Raw genomic sequence first — 20,331 nt, forward strand, 5'->3', positions numbered from 1 at the left:
ATAGAAGGTCACACTCTAAATTTATGAAAAATAGTTTCTAAAATTGAGAAAGTGATGATGATAATGCTTCATCTTTAATTTTACCTAATAACTATATGACTTTAACTTTTTTCAAAGCACTTTTTTCTTGAATAAGACAGACAAAGGTTAAGTGGGTCTTTGGAGAGATAGTACTCCATTTAATTTTTGTGTTAACCTCATCCTAAATAACTACAATATATAACTGCAGATGCTGAAAATGGCAAATAGAAAAACTTCAGTCCATGTCAATCTTGCAATTAGTGTACTACCTAATGTTACCAAACCTTCACATTTCCATGGTAAGAATTTGTGATATATATATTAACAATCGTTAATGTTTATCAAACCGAATTCAAATAATCTTTCAGATAGCAAGGGAAGTGTCTCACTATTCACACTGTTCACTGAACCTGGGGTAGGTAAGGTACAAGCAAGGAAACTGGAAGAAGATTCAAAGAGCCATAGGAACTGCAGACACGTTTATTCTCTAATGGCTGGTGCGGCAGCCATAATGCAGCCATGCTGTATTCTCTGATGATTGACTCAGCAGACACAGCCATAACACAGCTGCAAGGGCTTTTCAGGTAGAGCTTATATAGTTTTACAGAAAAAAAAAAGTGGTCCATGACCAAATGAGTACATCATGACATGCAGGCACAGTGCTATAAATGATCTCAGATGTTACATAACCATGGAAAGTCATTGTTTATGAAATGAGGCAAAAGCAAGAGGTCCTGGGGCAAGAGAACCTGACCATTGCCATCATGGCCAATTGCTTTTTCCCTACAAGAGCTCTTTAACAAAAATTTTGAATCCCTAATTGGTGAGTTTGAGGCTGGCACAAATGTTGAAGTTGAGCTTTAAACAATCAAAAGGATCTAAGGTAAACCCCATCTTTTTATTTGAAATATGTGTAGGAATAGGTATTGTGGAAAAAGAAAGGGTAAATATCCCCGTATTACCAATTTAGCACTTTTGATTGTGGAATGCCATGGCTCACAATGATATTTGATGACTCATTACACTGTACCTGAAGATATAATTACTCATTACCCTGTACCTGAAGATACTGAAGTTTTCAACAGTATGTAAACCAGGAACTTCCAGATGTTCAAGCTGCATTTAGAAAAGACAGAGGAAGCAGATATCAAATTGCCAATATCCGTTGGATCATCAAAAAAGCAAGAGAGTTCCATAAAAAACATCTACTTCTGCTTTATTGACTATGTCAAAGCCTTTGACTATGTGGGTCACAACAAACTGTGGAAAATTCTTAAAGAGATGGGAACACCAGACCACCTGACCTGCCTCCTGAGAATCCTGTATGCAGGTCAAGAAGCAACAGTTAGAACTGGACATGGAACAACAGACTGGTTCCAAATCAGGAAAGGAGTATGTGAATGCTGTATATTGTCACCCTGCTTGTTTAACTTCTATGCAGAGTACATCATGAGAAATGCTGAGCTGGATGAAGCACAAGCTGGAATCAAGATTGCCAGGAGAAATATCAATAACCTCAGATATGCAGATGACACTGCCCTTAAGGCAGAAAGTGAAGAACTAAAGAGCCTCTTAATGAAAGTGAAAGAGGAGAGTGAAAAAGTTGGCTTTAAGCTCAACATTCAGAAAACTAAGATCATGGCATCTGATCCCATCACTTAATGGCAAATAGATGGGGAAACAATGGAAACAGTGATCATTGAGACTTTATTTTTGGGGGCTCCAAAATCACTGCAGATGGTGACTGCAGCCATGAAATTAAAAGATGCTTGCTCCTTGAAAGAAAAGCTATGACCAACCTAGATAGCATATTAAAAAGCAGAGACATACTTTGCTGACAAAGGTCTGTCTAGTCAAAGCTATGGTTTTTCCAGTAGTCATGTATGGATGTATGAGTTGGACTATAAAGAAAGCTGAGCGCTGAAGAATTGATGCTTTTGGACTGTGGTGCTAGAGAAGACTCTTGAGAGTCCCTTGGACTGCAAGGAGATCCAAGCAGTCAATTCTCAAGGAAATCAGTCCTGAATATTCATTGGAAGTTCTGATGCCGAAGCTGAAACTCCAATCCTTTGGCCACCTGATGCGAAGAACTGACTCACTGGAAAAGACCCTGATGCTGAGAAAGATTGAAGGCTAGAGGAGAAGGGATGACAGAGGATGAGATGGTTGGATGGCATCACCGACTCAGTGGACATGAGTTTGAGTAAGCTCCTGGAGTTGGTGATGGACAGGGAAGCCTGGCGTGCTGCAGTCTGTGGGGTCACAAAGAGTCGGACATGACTGAACGACTGAACTGAACTGAACTGAAGTTTTTTAAAGTTTTTTAATGACTGCACATTACCACATATCACAATCTATTTAATATTGATATATTATAATCTATTGTTGATTACTCAATTTATTATTATTATTTGCTATTATATATATATAACTGAGTTTTCTTTGAAAAAGGCTTTATGGATATCAACATGTGTTGTCCTCTTTTTTAGATTATTTTTATAGACATTATTCATTCTTTTCCTGTTTTTGCTGTAACTTTCTACAGAATGGGAACCCCCAAAACCCCTACTGTAATGGCATTGATGGTGTCATGGAAGCTTATTATAGGAGTCTGAAATCTGTGCAACTGTATGGGCCAACCAATTTTGCTCCTGTAATTAATCATGTAGCAAGGTGAGTAAATAATTTGTTTATTTTAGTGTGCTGGACCAGAATGAAATCATAATTTTATTGTTGGCATGGCTCCACAAATGCAAGTTGTTTTCTAATAATTTACCTCCGAGAAAGTGAAGGAAAAGATATACAGTTAAAAGAATCTCCATTGAGCTATCATGATACTTCAATAAGAACTTTATATCAAAATATCAAATGAAAACTATACACTGGCTTATGTTAGGACCTATATTTGTTCAACCGGAAAAAAATTTTATTATTTGAATAAGCATCCATGAAAGCGATATCGATCACAATCTCAATTGTGAAATCACTCATATCTAAGATTATATTCGATAGCAACATAGAAGTAATAAGAGATTGAATTTATGAAGACAACTAATGCCTTTCAGTGATATATAGGACTTGTATATTTTGTAAATTAATTCTTTGTCAATTGTTTCTTTTGCTATTATTTTCTCCCATTCTGAATGTTGTCTTTTCACCTTGTTTGTAGTTTCCTTTGATATTCAAAAGCTTTTAAGTTTAATTAGGGCCCACTTTTTTATTTTTGTTTTTATTTCCATTACTCTAGGAGGTGGGTCATAAAGGATCTTGCTTTGATTTATGTCAATTGTTCGGCCAGTGTTTTCCTCTAAAAGTTTTATAGTTTCCAGTCTTACATTTAGGTCTTTAATCCATTTTGAGTTTATCTTTGTGTATAGTGGAAAGAAGTGTGCTAATTTCATTCTTTTACATGTAGCTGTCCAGTTTTGCCAGCACTACTTTGTCCAGGCTCTCTTTGTCCCATTGTATATTCTTGCCTCCTTTGTCAAAAATAAGGTACTCATAAGTGTGCGGGTTTATCTCTGGGCTTTCTATCCTGTTCCATTGGTCTATATTTCTGTTTTTGTGTCAGTACCATACTGTCTTGATGACTGTAGCTTTGTAGTATAGTCTGAGGTCAGGAAGATTTATTCCTCCAGCTCCATTCTTCTTTCTCAAGACTGCTTTGGTTAGTCAGGATCTTTTGTGTTTCAACATGAATTGTGAAAATTTTGTTCTAGTTCTGTGAAAAATGCCATTGGTAATTTGATAGGGATCGTGTTGAATCTGTAGATTGCATTTGGTATTATAGTCATTTTCACAATATTGATTCTTCCTACCCAGGAACATGGAATATCTCTCCATCTGTTTTTGTCATCTTTTTTTTCTTTCATCAGTGTCTTATAATTTTGTGTATACAATTATTTTGTCTCTTTAGGTAGATTTATTCTTAGATAATTTATTCTTTTTGTTGCAATGGTGAATGGTATTGATTCCTTAATTTTTCTTTCTGATTTTTCATTGATAGTATATAGGAATGCAAGTGATTTCTATGTATTGACCTTGTATCACTTTTGTACACATGCATATAAATATGTATAATGTATATAAATTTTAGAAAACATGAATTTTTGCCTAACTAAAAAAATTATGATATTTTGATTCCACTTATTTGACTTAGTATTAATAAAATGCTAGATTTCTAATTAAAAAATAGATATGCAACAAGCAACAGAAAGGTTTACCGTATAGTATAGGAAACTATAGTCAATATCTTATAATAACCTATGATAGAAAATAATTTCAAAAATAATATACGTGAATTTGTATAACTGAATCACCTTGCTGTGCACCTGAAACATTGTAAGTCAACTATGCTTCAATAAAATATATCTATGTTTCAGTTCAGTTCAGTCGCTCAGTTGTGTCCGACTCTTTGCGACCCCATGAATCACAGCACGCCAGGCCTCCCTGTCCATCACCAGCTCCCGGAGTTCACTGAAACTCACGTCCATCGAGTTGGTGATGCCATCCAGCCATCTCATCCTCTGTCGTCCCCTTCTCCTCCTGCCCCCAATCCCTCCCAGCATCAGAGTCTTTTCCAATGAGTCAGCTCTTCGCATGAGGTGGCCAAAGTACTGGAGTTTCAGCTTCAGTATCATTCCTTCCAAAGAACACCCAAGGCTGATCTCCTTCAGAATGGACTGGTTGGATCTCCTTGTAGTCCAAGGGACTCTCAAGAGTCTTGTCCAACACCACAGTTCAAAAGCATCAATTCTTCGGTGCTCAGCTTTCTTCACAGTCCAACTCTCACATCCATACATGACCACTGGAAAAACCATAGCCTTGACTACTTTGTTGGCAAAGTAATGTCTCTGCTTTTGAATATGCTATCTAGGTTGGTCATAACTTTTCTTCCGAGGAGTAAGCGTCTTTTAATTTCATGGCTGCAGTCACCATCTGCAGTGATTTTCTATGTTTAGAAAAAATAAAAGATGAGGGAGCATAACAAGTAAGTGAGCTGGAAGATGGAGTAGCGGAAATCACTACCTCAGAACAGAATTTTTAAAAAAAGAATGTATAAAAAACAAGGTCCTAATATATAGTGCAAGGAACTATACTCAGTAGTCTGTGTAAACCATACTGAAAAAGAATACAGAAAATAATGTTTAAATGTGTATAACAGAGTCACTTTGCTGTGCAGCAGAGACTGGCACAACACTGTAAGTCAATTATACTTCAATAAAAAAAAGAAAAAGGAATGAAAAGAAATGAGGACAGTCACAGTGGCCTTGGGGTCTCATTTGTATTATAGAGGTCCCAGAAGGAGAAGAGAAAGAGTCAGAAAACATTTGAAGATATTGTAGGTGAAAAATTCTCTAACATGAGAAAGGAAACACTGAAGTGAAGAAGTCACAGGGAGTCCCATACAGGACAATTCCAAGGAGGAACATGCCAAGATACATATTAATAAAATTGATAAAAATTACAGACAAGGAAAATATGTTGAAAGTAAAAAGAGAAAAGCAATAAATAACATAAAAGGGAATTCACAAGAGGTTATCAACTTATATATCACCAGAAACTCTACAGGTCAGAATGGAGTGGCATGATATAATTCAAGTGATGAAAAGGAAGAACTTACAACCAAGAATACTCTTATGCAGAAAGGCTCTCATTTTGATTCAGTGGAGAAATCAAAAGCTTTACAGAGAAGCCAAAACTAAGAGAATTCAGAACCACCAAACCAGCTTTCAACAAATGCTAAAGGAACTTCTCAAGGCAAGAAGAACACCAGTAACTTAAAGCAACCTTGAACATATATAGACTACTATATCAAAACCTCACAGAAACAGCAAACCAAAATCTACAGTAGATACACACACTCCCAAGAAATGTATCCCAACCACAACACTAAAGATAGTCATCAAACCACAAGAGAAGAAAACGAAAAAATAAGGGAAGAAATACATGTATGGCTGAGTCCCTTTGCTGTTCACCTAAAACTATCACAACATTGTTTGTTAACTGGCTATACTCCAATACAAAAAAGTTTTTAAAAAATCCAAGATAATTAAGAAAATGGCAATAGGAACATACATATGGATAGACACCTTAAACAGATTAAAGCCTCCAATCAAAAGACTGGTTGAATAGATGCAATAACAAGACCCATATTATGGTGTCTACAAGAGACCCACTTCAGACCTAGGGACACATACAGACTGAAAGCAAAGGGTTAAAAAGATTTTCCATGCAAATGGTGAGTAAAAGAAAGTTAGAGTTTAAATCCGTACAAACTTACCTCAGGAAACAAGAAAAAATGTCAAATTAAGAACCTAACCTTACACATAAAACAACTAAAAAAGAAGAAAAACCAAAACCTAAAGTTAGTAGAAGCAAAGAAATAATAAAGAACAGAAATAGAGACAGAAGAAACAACAGCAAAGATCAGTGAAACTAAAAACTGGTTCTTTGAAAAGGTAAAATTTGATAAACTTCAGCCAGACTAATCAAGAAAAGAGGAAGAGAACTCAAATCAATACAATTAGAAATGAAAAAGGAGCATAACCAATACCACAGAAATACAAAGAAATCATAAGAAACTGCTACAAGCAACTATATGCCAATAAAATGGGCAACATATAAGAAATGGACAAAGTTACAACCTTCCACACTAAACCAAGAAGAAACAGAAAATATAAACATACCAGTCACAAATACTGAAAATGAAACTGTGCCTAGAAAACATGCAACAAACACAAGTCTAGGACCAGATGGCTTCACAGTCAAATTCTACTAATATTACATATTTGGAGAAGCATTAACACCTATCCTTCTCAATCTTTTCCCAAAAAATTGCAGAGGAAGGAACACTCCTAAGTTGTGTGCTCACCATCTCCCTAATACCAAAATCATACAAAGATATTACAAAAAAGAAAATTATAGGACAGTATCACTGATGAACATAGATGCAAAAATATTCAACAAAATACTAGCAAACCAAATCCAACAACACATTAAAAGGATCATTCACCATGATCAAGTGGAATTTATCCAGAGATGCAGGAATTCTTCAATATGCACAAATCAATGTGATAACACCACATGAACAAAATGAAAAATCAAATCAATATGATTATCTCAGTAGATACTCAGAAAAAACTTCTAACAAAATTCAACAGTAGTTTTTTATAAAAACTCTCCAGAAAGTGAGCATACAGGGAACAAGTTGTTGCTGCTGTTTAGTCACCCAGTCATGTCTGACACTTTGCAACCCCATGTGCTACACCACACTAGGCCTCTCTGCTTCTCATCATCTCCCAAAGTTTGCCAAGTTCATGTCCATTTCATCAGTGCCATCCAGCCATCTCATCCTCTTGACACCCTCTTCTCCATCTGCTCTCATCTTTCCCTGCATCAGGAACTTTTCCAATGAGCCAGCTGTTTGCATCAGATGACCAAAATACTGGCATTTCAGCTTCAGCATCAGTCCTTCCAACAAATATTCAGGGTTTCCCTTAAGACTGACTGGTTTGATCTCCTTGCTGTCCAAGGGGCTCTCAGGAGTCTTATCCGGCACCACAATTCAAAGGCATCAATTCTTTGGACCTTCTGTCACAACTGTACATGATCACTGGGAAAACCATAGGGAACATATCTCAACATAATAAAGGCCATGTGTGACAAACCCACAGTAAACATCATTCTCAACAGTGACAAATGGAAAGCATTTCCTCTAAGATCAGGAACAAGACAAGGGTGTCCATCTTGCCACTTTTATTAAACATAGTTTTGGAAGTCCTAGCCAAAACAATCATATAAGAAAAAGAAATGAAAGAAATCCAAATTGGAAAATAAGAATTAAAACTGTCACTGTTTGCAGATGACATGATACTATACATAGAAAATCCTAAAGATGTTATCAAAAAGCTACCAAAGCTCATCAATGAATTTGGTGCAGTTGTAGGATACAGAATTTATGCATGGAAATGCCTTGTATTTCTATACACTAGCAATGAAAGATCAGAAAGAGAGATTAAGGAAACAATCCTATTTACCATCACATCAAAAAGAATAAAATACCTCAGAATAAACCTATTGAAGGACCTATGCTCAGAAAACTATAAGATACTGAAGAAAGAAATTAAAAGATGACACAAACAGATGGAGCACTATACCATGTACTTGGATTGGAAGGATCAGTGTCATCAAAATGACTATATTACCCCAGAGTAATCTATAGATTCAACTCCTGCCAGATTAGCAATAGCATTTTTCACAGAATTAGAACAAAAACATTTACAACTGTTTGGGAACACAAAATATCTCTAAAAATCAAAACAATATTGAGAAAGATAGAGCTGAGGGAATACGGCTTCTTGACTTCAGATTAAACTAGAAAGCTACAATAATCAAGACATATGGTACTAGCACAAAAACAGAAATATAGATCAGTGAAACAGAATAGAAAGTCCATAGATACACCCATGCACCTATGGTCAACTAATCTATGACAAAGGAGGCAAGAAAATCCACTGGAGAAGAGTCTCTTCAATAAGTGGTGCTGTCCAATGGAAAACTGGACAGCTACATGCAAAACAATGAAATTAGAACATTCTCTAACACTATATAAAAAAAGAAATTAAAAAAGGATTAAAGACCTAAATATAAGACTGGATATCATAAATCTCTTAGGGAAAACATAGGCAGAGCACTCTTTGACATGTTGCAGACAGATTTTTTGATCCACCTCCCAGAGGAATGAAAATAAAAACCAAAATAAATGAATAGGAGCCAATTAAACTTAAAAGTTTTTGCACAGTGAAGCAAACCTTAAAATGAAAAGACAACCCCACAGAATGGATTAAATATTTTCAAAAGAAACAACTGACCAAGGATTAATCTCAAAAATGTATAAACAACTCATGCAGCTCAATACAAAAAAAAAATTTTTTTTAATTGAGCAAAAGATCTAAAGACATTTCTCCAAAGAAGTCCTACAGATGACCAAAAATTACATGAAAAGATGTTTAACATCTGTAATTATTAGATAAATTCAAGTCAAACTACCATGAGGTATCACCTCACATAAGTCAGAATGTCATCGTCAAAAAAAAAAATCTACAAACAATAAATGCTAAATAGAGTGTGGAGAAAAGGGGAACCCTCCTACCCTGTTGGTGGGAATGTAAATTGGTATAGCCAGTATGCAGAACAGTATCAGTTCAGTTCAGTCACTCAGTCGTGTCTGACTCTGCAACCCAATGAACCACAGCACGCCAGGCCTCCCTGGCCATCACTAACTCTCGGAGTCCACCCAAACCCATGTCCATTGAGTCAGTGATGCCATCCAATCCTCTCATCCTCTGTTGTCCCCTTCTCCTCCTGCCCTCAATCTTTCACAGCATCAGGATCTTTGCAAATGAGTCAGCTCTTCACATCATATGCCCAAAGTATTGGAGTTTCAGCTTCAACATCAGTCCTCCCAATGAATACCAAGGACTAATCTCCTTTAGGATGGACTGGTTGGATCTCCTTGCAGTCCAAGGGACTCTCGAGAGTCTTCTCCAACACCACAGTTCAAAAGCATCAATTCTTTGGCACTCAGCTTTCTTTATAGTCCAGCTCTCACATCCATACATGACCACTGGCCTTGACTAGATGTACCTTTGTTGACAAAGGGATGTCTCTGCTTTTTAATATGCTGTCTAGGTTGGTCATAACTTTCCTTCCAAGGAAAACAGTATAGAGGTTCCTTTAAAAACCTGAAAATAGTAATCAGTTCTGTCACTCAGTCGTATCCAACTCTTTGTGACCCCATGGATTGCAGCATGCCAGGCTTCCCTGTCCATCACCAGTGTGATCCAGCAATCACACTCAGGAGCATATAATCCAAGAAAACTGTAGTTCAAAAAAATAACTGCATCCCAGTGTTCATTGTAGCCAGGACGTGGTAGGAACCAAAATATCCATTGATGGAGAAATGGATAAAGAAGATTTGGTACATATGTATAATGGGATATTAATCATGAAAAAGAATGAAATAATGCCATTTGCAGCAACGTGGATGGACCTAGAGATTGTCAAACTGAGTGAAGTAAATCAGACAGAGAAAGACAAATATTGTAGGATATTGCTTATATGTGGAATCTAGAAATAGAAAATAGTACAAGTGGACTTATTTAAAAAAGAAATAGTCACAAATGTAGAAAACACTTTTATGTTTGCCAAGGGGGAAAGGTGAGGGAAGGATAAATTGGGATATCTGGATTAATACCTACATACTACTATATATAATGTAGATAACTTGTAATGCTGCTGCTGCTGCTAAGTCACTTCAGTCGTGTCCGACTCTGTGCAACCCCGTAGACGGCAGCCCACCAGGCTCCGCCGTCCCTGGGATTCTCCAGGCAAGAACACTGGAGTGGGTTGCCATTTCCTACTGTATAACACAGGGAGCTCTACTCCATACTCTTCAATGTCTTACATGGGGAAATAATCTACAAAATAGTGAATATATGTATAACTGATTCATCTTGCTGTACAGCAGAAAGAAACTAACACAGCCTTGTAAATCAACTACACTCCAGTGAAAATTAATTTTCAAAAGGTAAATAATACCCCCCCCACCAAAAAGAGATCAATTAAGCCACCTAGAGTAATATTTATATTACACAATACTCAATTTTTTATACTCCATCTCGCCATTTTTAAAGCATAATTTGGTATGAAAATCATAAAAGCCATACTGTTGTTGAACTCATAGAAGCGTCTCTCTCTACCATTTATTGTTATTGTTGTTCAGTCACTAACTCATGTCCCACTCTTTGAGACCCCATAGGCTTCAGGGTGCCAGGCTTCCCTATCCTTCACTATTTCCCAGAGTTTGCTCAGACTCATGCCCTTTGAGTCAGTGATGCTATCCAACCATCTCATCCTTTGACCCTCCTCCTCCTGCCAGTATCAGGGTGTTTTTCAGTGAGTCAGCTCTTAGCATCAGGTGGCCAAAGAATTGGAACTTCAGCTTCAGCATCAGTCCTTCTAATAAATATTCAGAGTTGATTTCCTTTAGGATTGACTGATTTGATTTCCTTGCAGTCCAGGGGACTCTCAAGAGGGTTATCCAGCACCACAATTCAAAAGTATCAATTCTTCAGCAGTTGGCCTTCTTTATGGTCCAATTCTCTTATCTGTACAGGATTACTGGAAAAACCACACCTTTGACTATATGGACCTTGTTGGCAATGATGTCTCTGCTTTTCAATATGTTGTCTAGGTTTGTGATAGCTTTTCTTCCAAGTAGTAAGTATCTTTTAATTTGATGACTGCAGTCACTGCCCACAGTAATTTTGGAGCCCAAGAAAAGAAAATATGTCATTGTTCCCACTTTTTCCCCTTCTATTTGCAATGAAGTAATGGGACCAGATGTTGTGATCTTTCTTTTTTGAATGTTGATTTCTAAGCCAGCTTTTTCACTATCAACTTTCACCCTCTTCAAGAGTCTCTTTCTTTTTCACTTTCTGCATTAGAGTGGTATCATCTGCACATCTGAGGTTGTTGATATTTCTCCCTGCAATCTTGATTCCAGCTTGTCCTTCATCTAGCCCTGCATTTCTCATGATGTACACTGCATATAAGTTAAATAAGCAGGGTGACAATATACAGCTTTATTGCACTTCTTTTCTAATTTTAAATCAGTCTGTTGTTTCGTGTTTGGTTCTGACTGTTGCTTCTTGACCTGCACAGAGGTTTCTCAGGACACAGGTAAAGTGGTCTGGTATTCTCATCTCTAAGAATTTTCCACAGTTTGTTGTGATCCACACAGTTGAAGGCTTTAGCATAGTCAATGAAGCAGAAGCAGATGTTTTTCTGAAATTCTCTTGGTTTCTTTATGATCCAGTGAAAGTTGGCAATTTGATCTCTGTTTCCTCTGCCTTTTCTAAGTCAAACTTGTACACCTAGAAGTTCTTGGTTCACATACTATTGAAGCCTGCTTGAAAGATTTTGAGCATCACCTTGCTAGTATATGAAATGAGCCCAATAGTATGGTAGTTTGAACATTTTTTTTTTCATTTCCCTTCTTTGGGATTGGAATGAAAACTGACCTTTTCCAGTTCTTTGGCCACTGCTGAGTTTTCCAAATTTACTGACATATTGAGTGCAGCACTTTAACAGCATCACCTTTTAGGATTTGAAATAGCTTGCTGGAATTCCATCATCTCCACTAGCTTTGTTTGCAGTAATGCTTCCTAAGGCCCACTTGACTTCACACTTCAGGATGTCTGGCTCTGTGTGAGTGACCACACCATCATGGTTTATCACTGGATAACCATGATGACCTTAAAGGTCATTAAGACCTTTCTTATATAGTTCTGTGTATTCTTGCCACCTCTTCTTAATCTCTTTTGCTCTGTTAGGTGATTACTGTTTCTGTCCTTTATCATGCCCATCCTTGCATGAAATATCCCCTTGATATCACCAATTTTCTTGAAGAGATCTCTAGTCTTTTTCATTCTGTTGTTTTCTTCTATTTCTTTGCATTGTTCATGTAAGAAGGCTTTCTTACCTCTCCTTGCTATTCTTTGGAACTCTGCATTCAGTTGGGTATATCTTTCCCTTTCTCACTTGCCTTTTGTTTCTCTTCTTTTCTCAGCTATTGTAAAGCCTCCTCAGACAATCACTTTGCCTTCTTGCATTTCTTTTTCTTTTCAGTGCTTTTGGTCACCACCTCATGTATAGTTGTGAACCTCCGTCCATAGTTCTTCAGGGATTCTCTCTACCAGATCTAATCCTTTGTATCTATTTGTCACCTCTACCATATAATAAGGGATTTGAGTTAGGTCATTCCTGAATAGCCTAGTGGTTTTCCCTACTTTCTTCAATCTAAGCCTGAATTTTGCAGTAAGGAGTTCATGATCTGAGCCATAGTCAGCTCCCATTCTTGTTTTTGCTACTGTATAGAGCTTCCTCCTGTTAATCACATGAAATATAAACCTTATGTTTTTGAGGAATAGTCAGTAAAAAATGCTTTTTAAAAATAATGAGTACTTAAATTTTTTTTTTAATTAACTCCTAAGTGACATTATCCTATTTCTTAAGAAAAAAAATTTTAATATAAAGTAGGAGAGTAGGTTCATACTTTGGATTTTCCATTGCTTATGTTACTGTCACATTAATACAAATGTCTTAGTGTCAAGATCAGTTGTTCAACATTGTGGGAGCATTTTTGACTATATATTGTAGAACTGGTTCCATAGTGTATGAAACTGTCACTTAGACTGTATTCTCTTCATAAGTCTATAAAATTACCATACATTTTATTAACAGATGTGTAATTATTAGTTTCTCTTGTCTGTGGCAAAGTTGTAGTGTTTCTTGTTCATATAGTTATTAATTCTGCTTTACAAGAAATAAATTTTGCCCTGATCTATTAGGCCATTGGTTTGTCCACAGTGTATTCAAACTTTATTATTATAGAGTCCATCAGGTACTGATTTCCATTGATAATCAACAGATATTTCATTGAAATAATTTTTCTGTGATTTACTTGATGATTTTTTATAAACTGTCCTCTATGAGCACCATAATGCTTCTTCATTACTAGATATGACCATTATACTAGTTATGTACTAAAAGTCATAAAACATATTCTATTGAGAATATCATCAAGATACTCAGAATGGGAGAACAAAATGGAAAAAAAGAGAAAATATAGTAGTAAAATTCTCCTGTTTATTTCTAGTATTATTTGGTGAGAATTCTGCAGTAGAGTACAGAAGTACTAGAATATGTTCTCATTACATGCCTAATTTTTGCCTTTGTTTTTTATATTTTCCTTCTCATCTTTCATCAATTTAACATGTATTAAAGACCTAGAACTATAGCTTTGCAAAAAGTATTTCTTTTCTTCTGTTGCATTTTTTTAATTAAGGTGAAACTCACATGACATAAAACCAACCATTTTAAAGTTTACAGTTCAATGACATTCAGCATTTTCACAGTGTTATGCAATCATCACTGCTATCTAGTTCCAAAACAAGAAAAATCATTTATATAATTTAACATACATAAAAATCTACCAGTGTATAACGGTATAAATATTTACTACCATACATGAAATTTCCTTATTAACAATAGAAAGTTGCATTATCTTGATTTTAAAGATAAGAAAATAAAGTTTAGGTAGCTTATGCAATTTATGTAGAAGATCATACACATTATGTGTTGCTTAGACAAGATGTCTATTTCCAAAAGCCATAGCCATTCCTCTGTGGTAACATACCTTCCAGCTCACCTTTTATTAGTGAATGAATTTCTAAGGCTTCCCAGCATTTCTGTGTGCCAGCATCCAGTATGCTGTTATTCTAGTGTGATATCTTGTATGCTGTTATTCTAGCAGCATGCTGTTATTCTAGTGTGCTATTTCAGAGGGAAAAAAACTGTATACTTGAGAATTTGCATGATATAGGCTCCTAACAAATGTTTAAATATTTTCTTGAGATTAACAGATGTGTTGACTATTCCTAATTATATTTAGCAGCTATCATGTGAGAGAAACTGTTTTATTTTGGGTATTGTTTACCTTTTATTTGCCTTTCAGATATGCTGCTTCCGTAAAGGATGGCTCCCAGTATTTTGTGCTCCTAATTGTGACAGATGGTGTTATCTCAGATATGGCTCAAACTAAGGAGTCCATAGTTAATGTAAGTAGGAGTCATTCTGTCTTGGGCTGGCTAAATGAAAGCATGGTGCTACTTAGGTTAATTAACTGAAGTCTTCTTAGTTGACTTAACTGTGAAACAAAATGCCCATGCCTTTGCAGCCAGTGCATTATCTAGACAACTCTTTTATAAATAAAAATAAATAATATCATCAACTTCATGTGCATGAGTGTGTTTATTAGTTTAATGTATATAGTCTTACAATTTGTACAGAATATTTATTAATATTTGCATTTCAGTTACAGGAGAACTGTGCTAATTTCTATGTTTATAGAACTGGGTGAGGACTAGTTTCTAATTATGTGCTACATTTATGATTAATTGATTGTCTTCTTTATTAGACTATAATCTATAAAATCTATATTTATTAGATTGCAATCTATAAAATTATATCTGGTTTTACTTACCTTTCTATATTCAAGTTGAGCAGTATTTGACACAAAGTAGACATTAGTAAAAATGGTTGTATGAAAGATTGTTTATCATATTTCATAATTATTAATGGCATATTAATGACATAATTATTACTAGCATATAATTAGCTGTTTGTGTGAGAAAAACTAGTTACATGTGGGAAAAATCAAATTTCTATAGACATATACTTAGCAAAACCAAACACAAAATGAAAGAGAGGTAAAAGCTTGCACATTATGTGGCACACTATCTTGCATAATATGTGGGAGCCTGGATGGAAAGGAAGTTTGGGAAAGAATGGATATATGTATATGTATGGCTGAGTCCCTTCACTGTTCACCTGAAACCATTGTTAGTTGGCTATATTGGGCTTCCCTGGTGGCTCAGATGGTAAAGAATCTACCCACAATGCAAGAGATCTTGGTTTGATCCCTGGGTCAAGAAGATCCTCTGGAGAAGAGAATGGCAATCCACTCCAGGATTCTTGCTTGGAGAATTCCATGGATAGAAGAGCCTGGCGGTCTACAGTCCATGGGATCGCAAAGAGTCAGACATGACTGAGCAACTAACACTTTCACTTTCACTCCTATACAAAAGAAAAAGTTAAAAAAAAAAACTTGAAAGGTGTTTCTCCAAAGAAGATACACAAATGATCAACAAGCTAAAAGAGCCTCAACATCACTAATATTTGGAAAATGCAAACCCAAACCCCAGTTAGATATCACTTTACACGTGTTATGGCGGCCAATATTAAAATTTTTTAAAAACTTAAAATAAAAAATAAACTAATAGGACATGTACTGAAGAACAATTATTCATATTTCAACGACCTGATGATGTGGTTGCTATATTGTTCCATCTTTCTGCTGGTGGATCTCATAGTCTTAGCATAAAATTATTTAATCATACTAATAATAACTTTCTATAATTATCATTGTAGTCACACATTTACTATAAAAATTGCTTTTCCTAACCATAACTATAAATGAGATAGAGTACTACTTTTTCTTCCCAGGTGACCCTATTGGTAAAGAACCTGCATGCCGATGCAAGAATGGCATGGGTTCAATCCCTAAGTTGGGAAGATCCCCTAGAAGAGGGCACTGGCAACCCACTCCAGTATTCTTGCCTGGAGAATCCCACGGACAGAGAAGGCCGGCAGGCTACCGTCCATAGGGTTGCACAGAGTCAAACACAACTGAAGCAACTTAGCATGCATGCATGCACTACTTTTTCACAAATATGGTATCTTTTTTCACCTTTCAGTAACAAAAAGATCTTCAAATAGAGAGAGAACATGAAAAAAGAGACTAAAGATATCCAGAGTCAGCTTAGGAAGATTTTGCCTGAAAATAGCAAGTGTAAGCAAATACTCAGTTTTTTAAAAAAATAATATTATCCAAGACTGGTCATTCCTGAAGAAAATCCAAGTGAATTAGCATATGTATGGAGTTCAGAAAGGATAAGAGTGGAGTCAAGTATATTATTCTGTGTTAATATTAAAATTGTCCAAAAGTATTTTAATGAACTTCTGTGAAAAAGTGTCAATACTTAGGATATTATTTTCTTCCTAATTCTTAGTTGTTTTCCTAATTCATTTTCTTAATTGTGAACAAATTCTGTATTCTCTTTGAAGGCTTCGAAACTTCCAATGTCAATAATTATAGTAGGTGTTGGACCAGCAGAATTTGATGGTGAGTAACAAAATTTCTATAGCGTTAATTGGGAATTTATTAACTGTAACTCATCATGTACTTACATATCTATCACTCTTTTTTTTGCATATAGGGATATGAGTGTGCATGTGGATTTGTATACTATGTCCATGTACATACAGACATAGATATCACATGATAGCGTCTATTGAAGTGAGCAAATTAAAAGAATGTCTTCTGAGTAGTTCATTATCTCTCTAGTATAGGTTAATTCAACCATGTAGTTTTCTGTTTTATTATAGATGAATTGTACCTCAAAATATTCCTTAATATTGAGTGATAAATTGAGTTTTTGTTCCTAAGGCAAAACACACTCTGGGTTCCCTAAAAACTTTTAAGGGTGAGCCCTAAATAAATAAACCACTATGTTGTGAAGCATAATAATGGATTTTCAGACCTTGGCTAGTTGATAGACATTATCTTTAGAAATATTTATGTTCTGTCATATGAAAGACTAAAGTAAAATGAAAATGGATATGACTATCTGAAATAAGTTAATAATTATTTATTATTAATAAGACTATATAATTATGCTAAATTCACGTATTGGGTAGTTTTCTGTTTCTGTTGGCTCAAGCCATCTTCAAATGCCAATTAGTGATGGGTGTTCATGTAACTAGTAATCTGGGTAAACTCTAAAGTTAGTCTGTTTCTTGTCACCTGATGGATTCCTTTAAGAGAACTCTATGCTAGATAGCAACTGTATAACCACATAATATTCACCTGATTCATGTGTTTTTACATTGATAATGAGAGTATTTAGCTTGGAACTTTAGAAATTAGAATAATTTAAAAATATTTGAAACAACTCTTGGTATGTTACAGGTTAATTTAGGCACATAGGTGACTAATCATAATATCATCACTAAGATGATTCTTGCTTAACCACCAGTGCCTCCCCAATACGGACAGTATAGATCTGTCAGTCTCAGGTAAAACAACACAGCAGTTATATTGCTGATCTTGGAGATTCTTTCCTTTGATCCCATACTTGGCTGGTCACACTTTGCATCATTATACTCTTCCAGTTTCTAAAGCAAAATCAGTTTAGCCCTGCTTGCTGTTGCTCCTGCTAATATTTTCTCTGTCTCTGAATATTTACATCTGTTTTCATTGTCCATCAGGCATGAATCTGAGCTACCTCTCTGGAGTCAGGAAAACTAAGACACATCTTTCTTGTTAATACTTTGTGTACTTGATCATCTGCATTGAGCAGTGATAGGCTACAATTCACAAACTTTACCAATTGCTAGGTTAAAGTAATTCATAATTTCCTTTTCAGTTACTAATTTGCTTTTGCCTCTCAATTACGCAGTTTTCACTGGGTACATCCCACGTCTCCCAGAGTCCTGTGGAAGACCATTGTTAGGTGTAAGACCTCAGTCATTTGTTCCTCAACCTCCCACACATAATGTGTGAATACAGAGCAACTGACATTTCCTGTGAATATTTCTGGTCATAGATTTCTATTCAAAGCAGCAGGCACAGCTATTTGGGTACTACCCTCATACAATAGCCACACTTATTTATTTTCCTCAATTCTTTTGTTCCCCATGAATTATTTATCAGAGTTTTGAGGTATGAAAATTCATTATTTCCCCCTCTGACTTCTTGAACTAACAAAAAAAATATGCAAGAGTCACGCAAATAGAAATCAAAATGTAAGTTTTATTAATAGTAGTTCAGAATTAGAGAATCTGAGTTACCCTGTGCACAAACTCAGATTTCTTGTTTCTTTTCTGCTCCAAAATTAAATGACCTCACCTTTATCTCAAGGCCTCCTCTGGACAGCAGAGCCTTGCCTATTTCTCATGCCACAGGGAAAAATTGCCTTCAACCTGAGGATAGAATACTCCAAAAAGAGATTCAAGGTCAGTTCCATCTCCCAATCTTAGTTATCCTATGAATCACTCTTCTCAAGAGGAAGAGTGAGTGAAGATTATAGACATAAGGAAGTTGCCTGCCCATAGAATTCTGTCCTGGGAATTAAAGTGAAATTTTCCTCTGGCAAACCTACAAACAGGGAATTAGGGTCCTGAAACAGCTGATTTTTGTTTTCACCCTGATGGAAGAAAATTTCTGAGTTACATTCAAGTTGGTATTATCTTATCAGAGGAGCCGTTTTCTAGGCACTTCCAAATCTACCACAAGTAAGTTTATATAGTATGCATATAAATTAGTAGGAAAAGACTGAAGTAAAACTTGAATATTTTCTCAGTTAGCTACATAAATCCAACATCTACATGTATTTCAACCAAGAGGTTTACATAGGCAAGAAATACAACATATTGCCATCTATTCTTTGAAAGTAGAAGAAATATAAATTAACTGTTAGATTAATGAGTAATGTCTTATTTCTGAATTTAAATATCTTATTTCTAAATTTCAATGAGAATAATTTAAAACTTTCTGTATACTTTTTCAAAGCAGAATTTCTTTGCCCTTAAAATGCAACAAGTCAATGTAGTATCCATATAATTGCCTTGATCCAAGTTTAGGAGAGGGGGGAAAATATAAGGGGTTCTAACATCATTTTGTCTCCCAAGGCTAGAAAGAAATACAGGTCTGTTTCTTACACATCTTTTTTCCAAAGAGGGGATCAGGTGGGGAACTGGGACTTAACGATTTCAGGCTCCTTAAGGACCAGATGATCTGAAAAATTGAAGGGTGAACATTTCCCTTCCACCACTTACATGTCATTTCTTTTCTTCTTGCTCTCAAATGTGTAGTTCCCAATTCTGCTACCTGCAGCCTTTTAACCCAAAGGACATACTGAAAAGTGGGTGATATTTTTATTCTAATACATTCTAATACATTATTCTAATACATTATTGCCTGAATAACTGCCATTTTCTTTAACTGAAATGAAACACTCACAAAGACCAATGGAGATTGTAGAGGACTGTGGAAGGTGAGGCCCAGAACATCATCTAATTTTTGTTTTCTATTTTTGAGTGAGTGTAGGGTAATCATTATGAGTTATTAGCAAATTAGATAATATAGGAGAAAATTCTCTGATTGATGACATGTCACCATCAATGTTCATTTATGTCTCAAAGCAATATGAAAATTTTGAAAACAAACCTAGAAGAAAAAAGAAATTAATTATTGAAAATATTTGAGTATATTGAATTTTCCTATTTAGATCCCTATAAATAGGAAAGGAAAAAAAGTTTTTTTGTATTTTAAATAATTTAATTGCCTTGTTAATGGAAATTTATATAATTTACTAAATATTGACATATATTATATATCTAAGCAGATTACTAGATGATGGTTCACTATCAATTATGTGTACTGGCAATGTTTCACCCCAGATATTTATTCCTGAAAATATGTAGAAAAGTAAAACTTAAAAAACATGTTGTTAAAAAAAAAAAAAGCATAACAATATAAAGACCAGTTTGATGGTTGCCAGAGGCTTGCCAGGGTTGGAGGTGGGTGAAACAGGTGAAGGAAGTCAAAAGGCACAAACTTCT

General features: G+C 35.5%; 1 protein-coding gene across 4 annotated transcripts in view; it reads left to right on the top strand.

Moving 5' to 3' along the window:
* Positions 1–20,331, top strand: part of CPNE8 (copine 8) — a 276,946-nt gene that overhangs the window by 242,135 nt on the left and 14,480 nt on the right. For 3 of the 4 annotated variants that reach the window (XM_061416467.1, XM_061416469.1, XM_061416470.1), the window contains 3 exons: positions 2,567–2,694; positions 14,603–14,705; positions 16,774–16,831. In XM_061416467.1, coding sequence (XP_061272451.1) covers positions 2,567–2,694; positions 14,603–14,705; positions 16,774–16,831 — 289 coding nt within the window. Of the gene's footprint in view, positions 1–2,566; positions 2,695–14,602; positions 14,706–16,773; positions 16,832–18,628; positions 18,724–20,331 lie in introns of all 4 variants that reach the window. The other variant, XM_061416468.1, reaches the window with a different exon arrangement.

Source organism: Bos javanicus, chromosome 5 (genome assembly GCF_032452875.1).
Source record: "Bos javanicus breed banteng chromosome 5, ARS-OSU_banteng_1.0, whole genome shotgun sequence".
In the NCBI taxonomy this organism is placed as follows: Eukaryota; Metazoa; Chordata; class Mammalia; order Artiodactyla; family Bovidae; genus Bos; species Bos javanicus.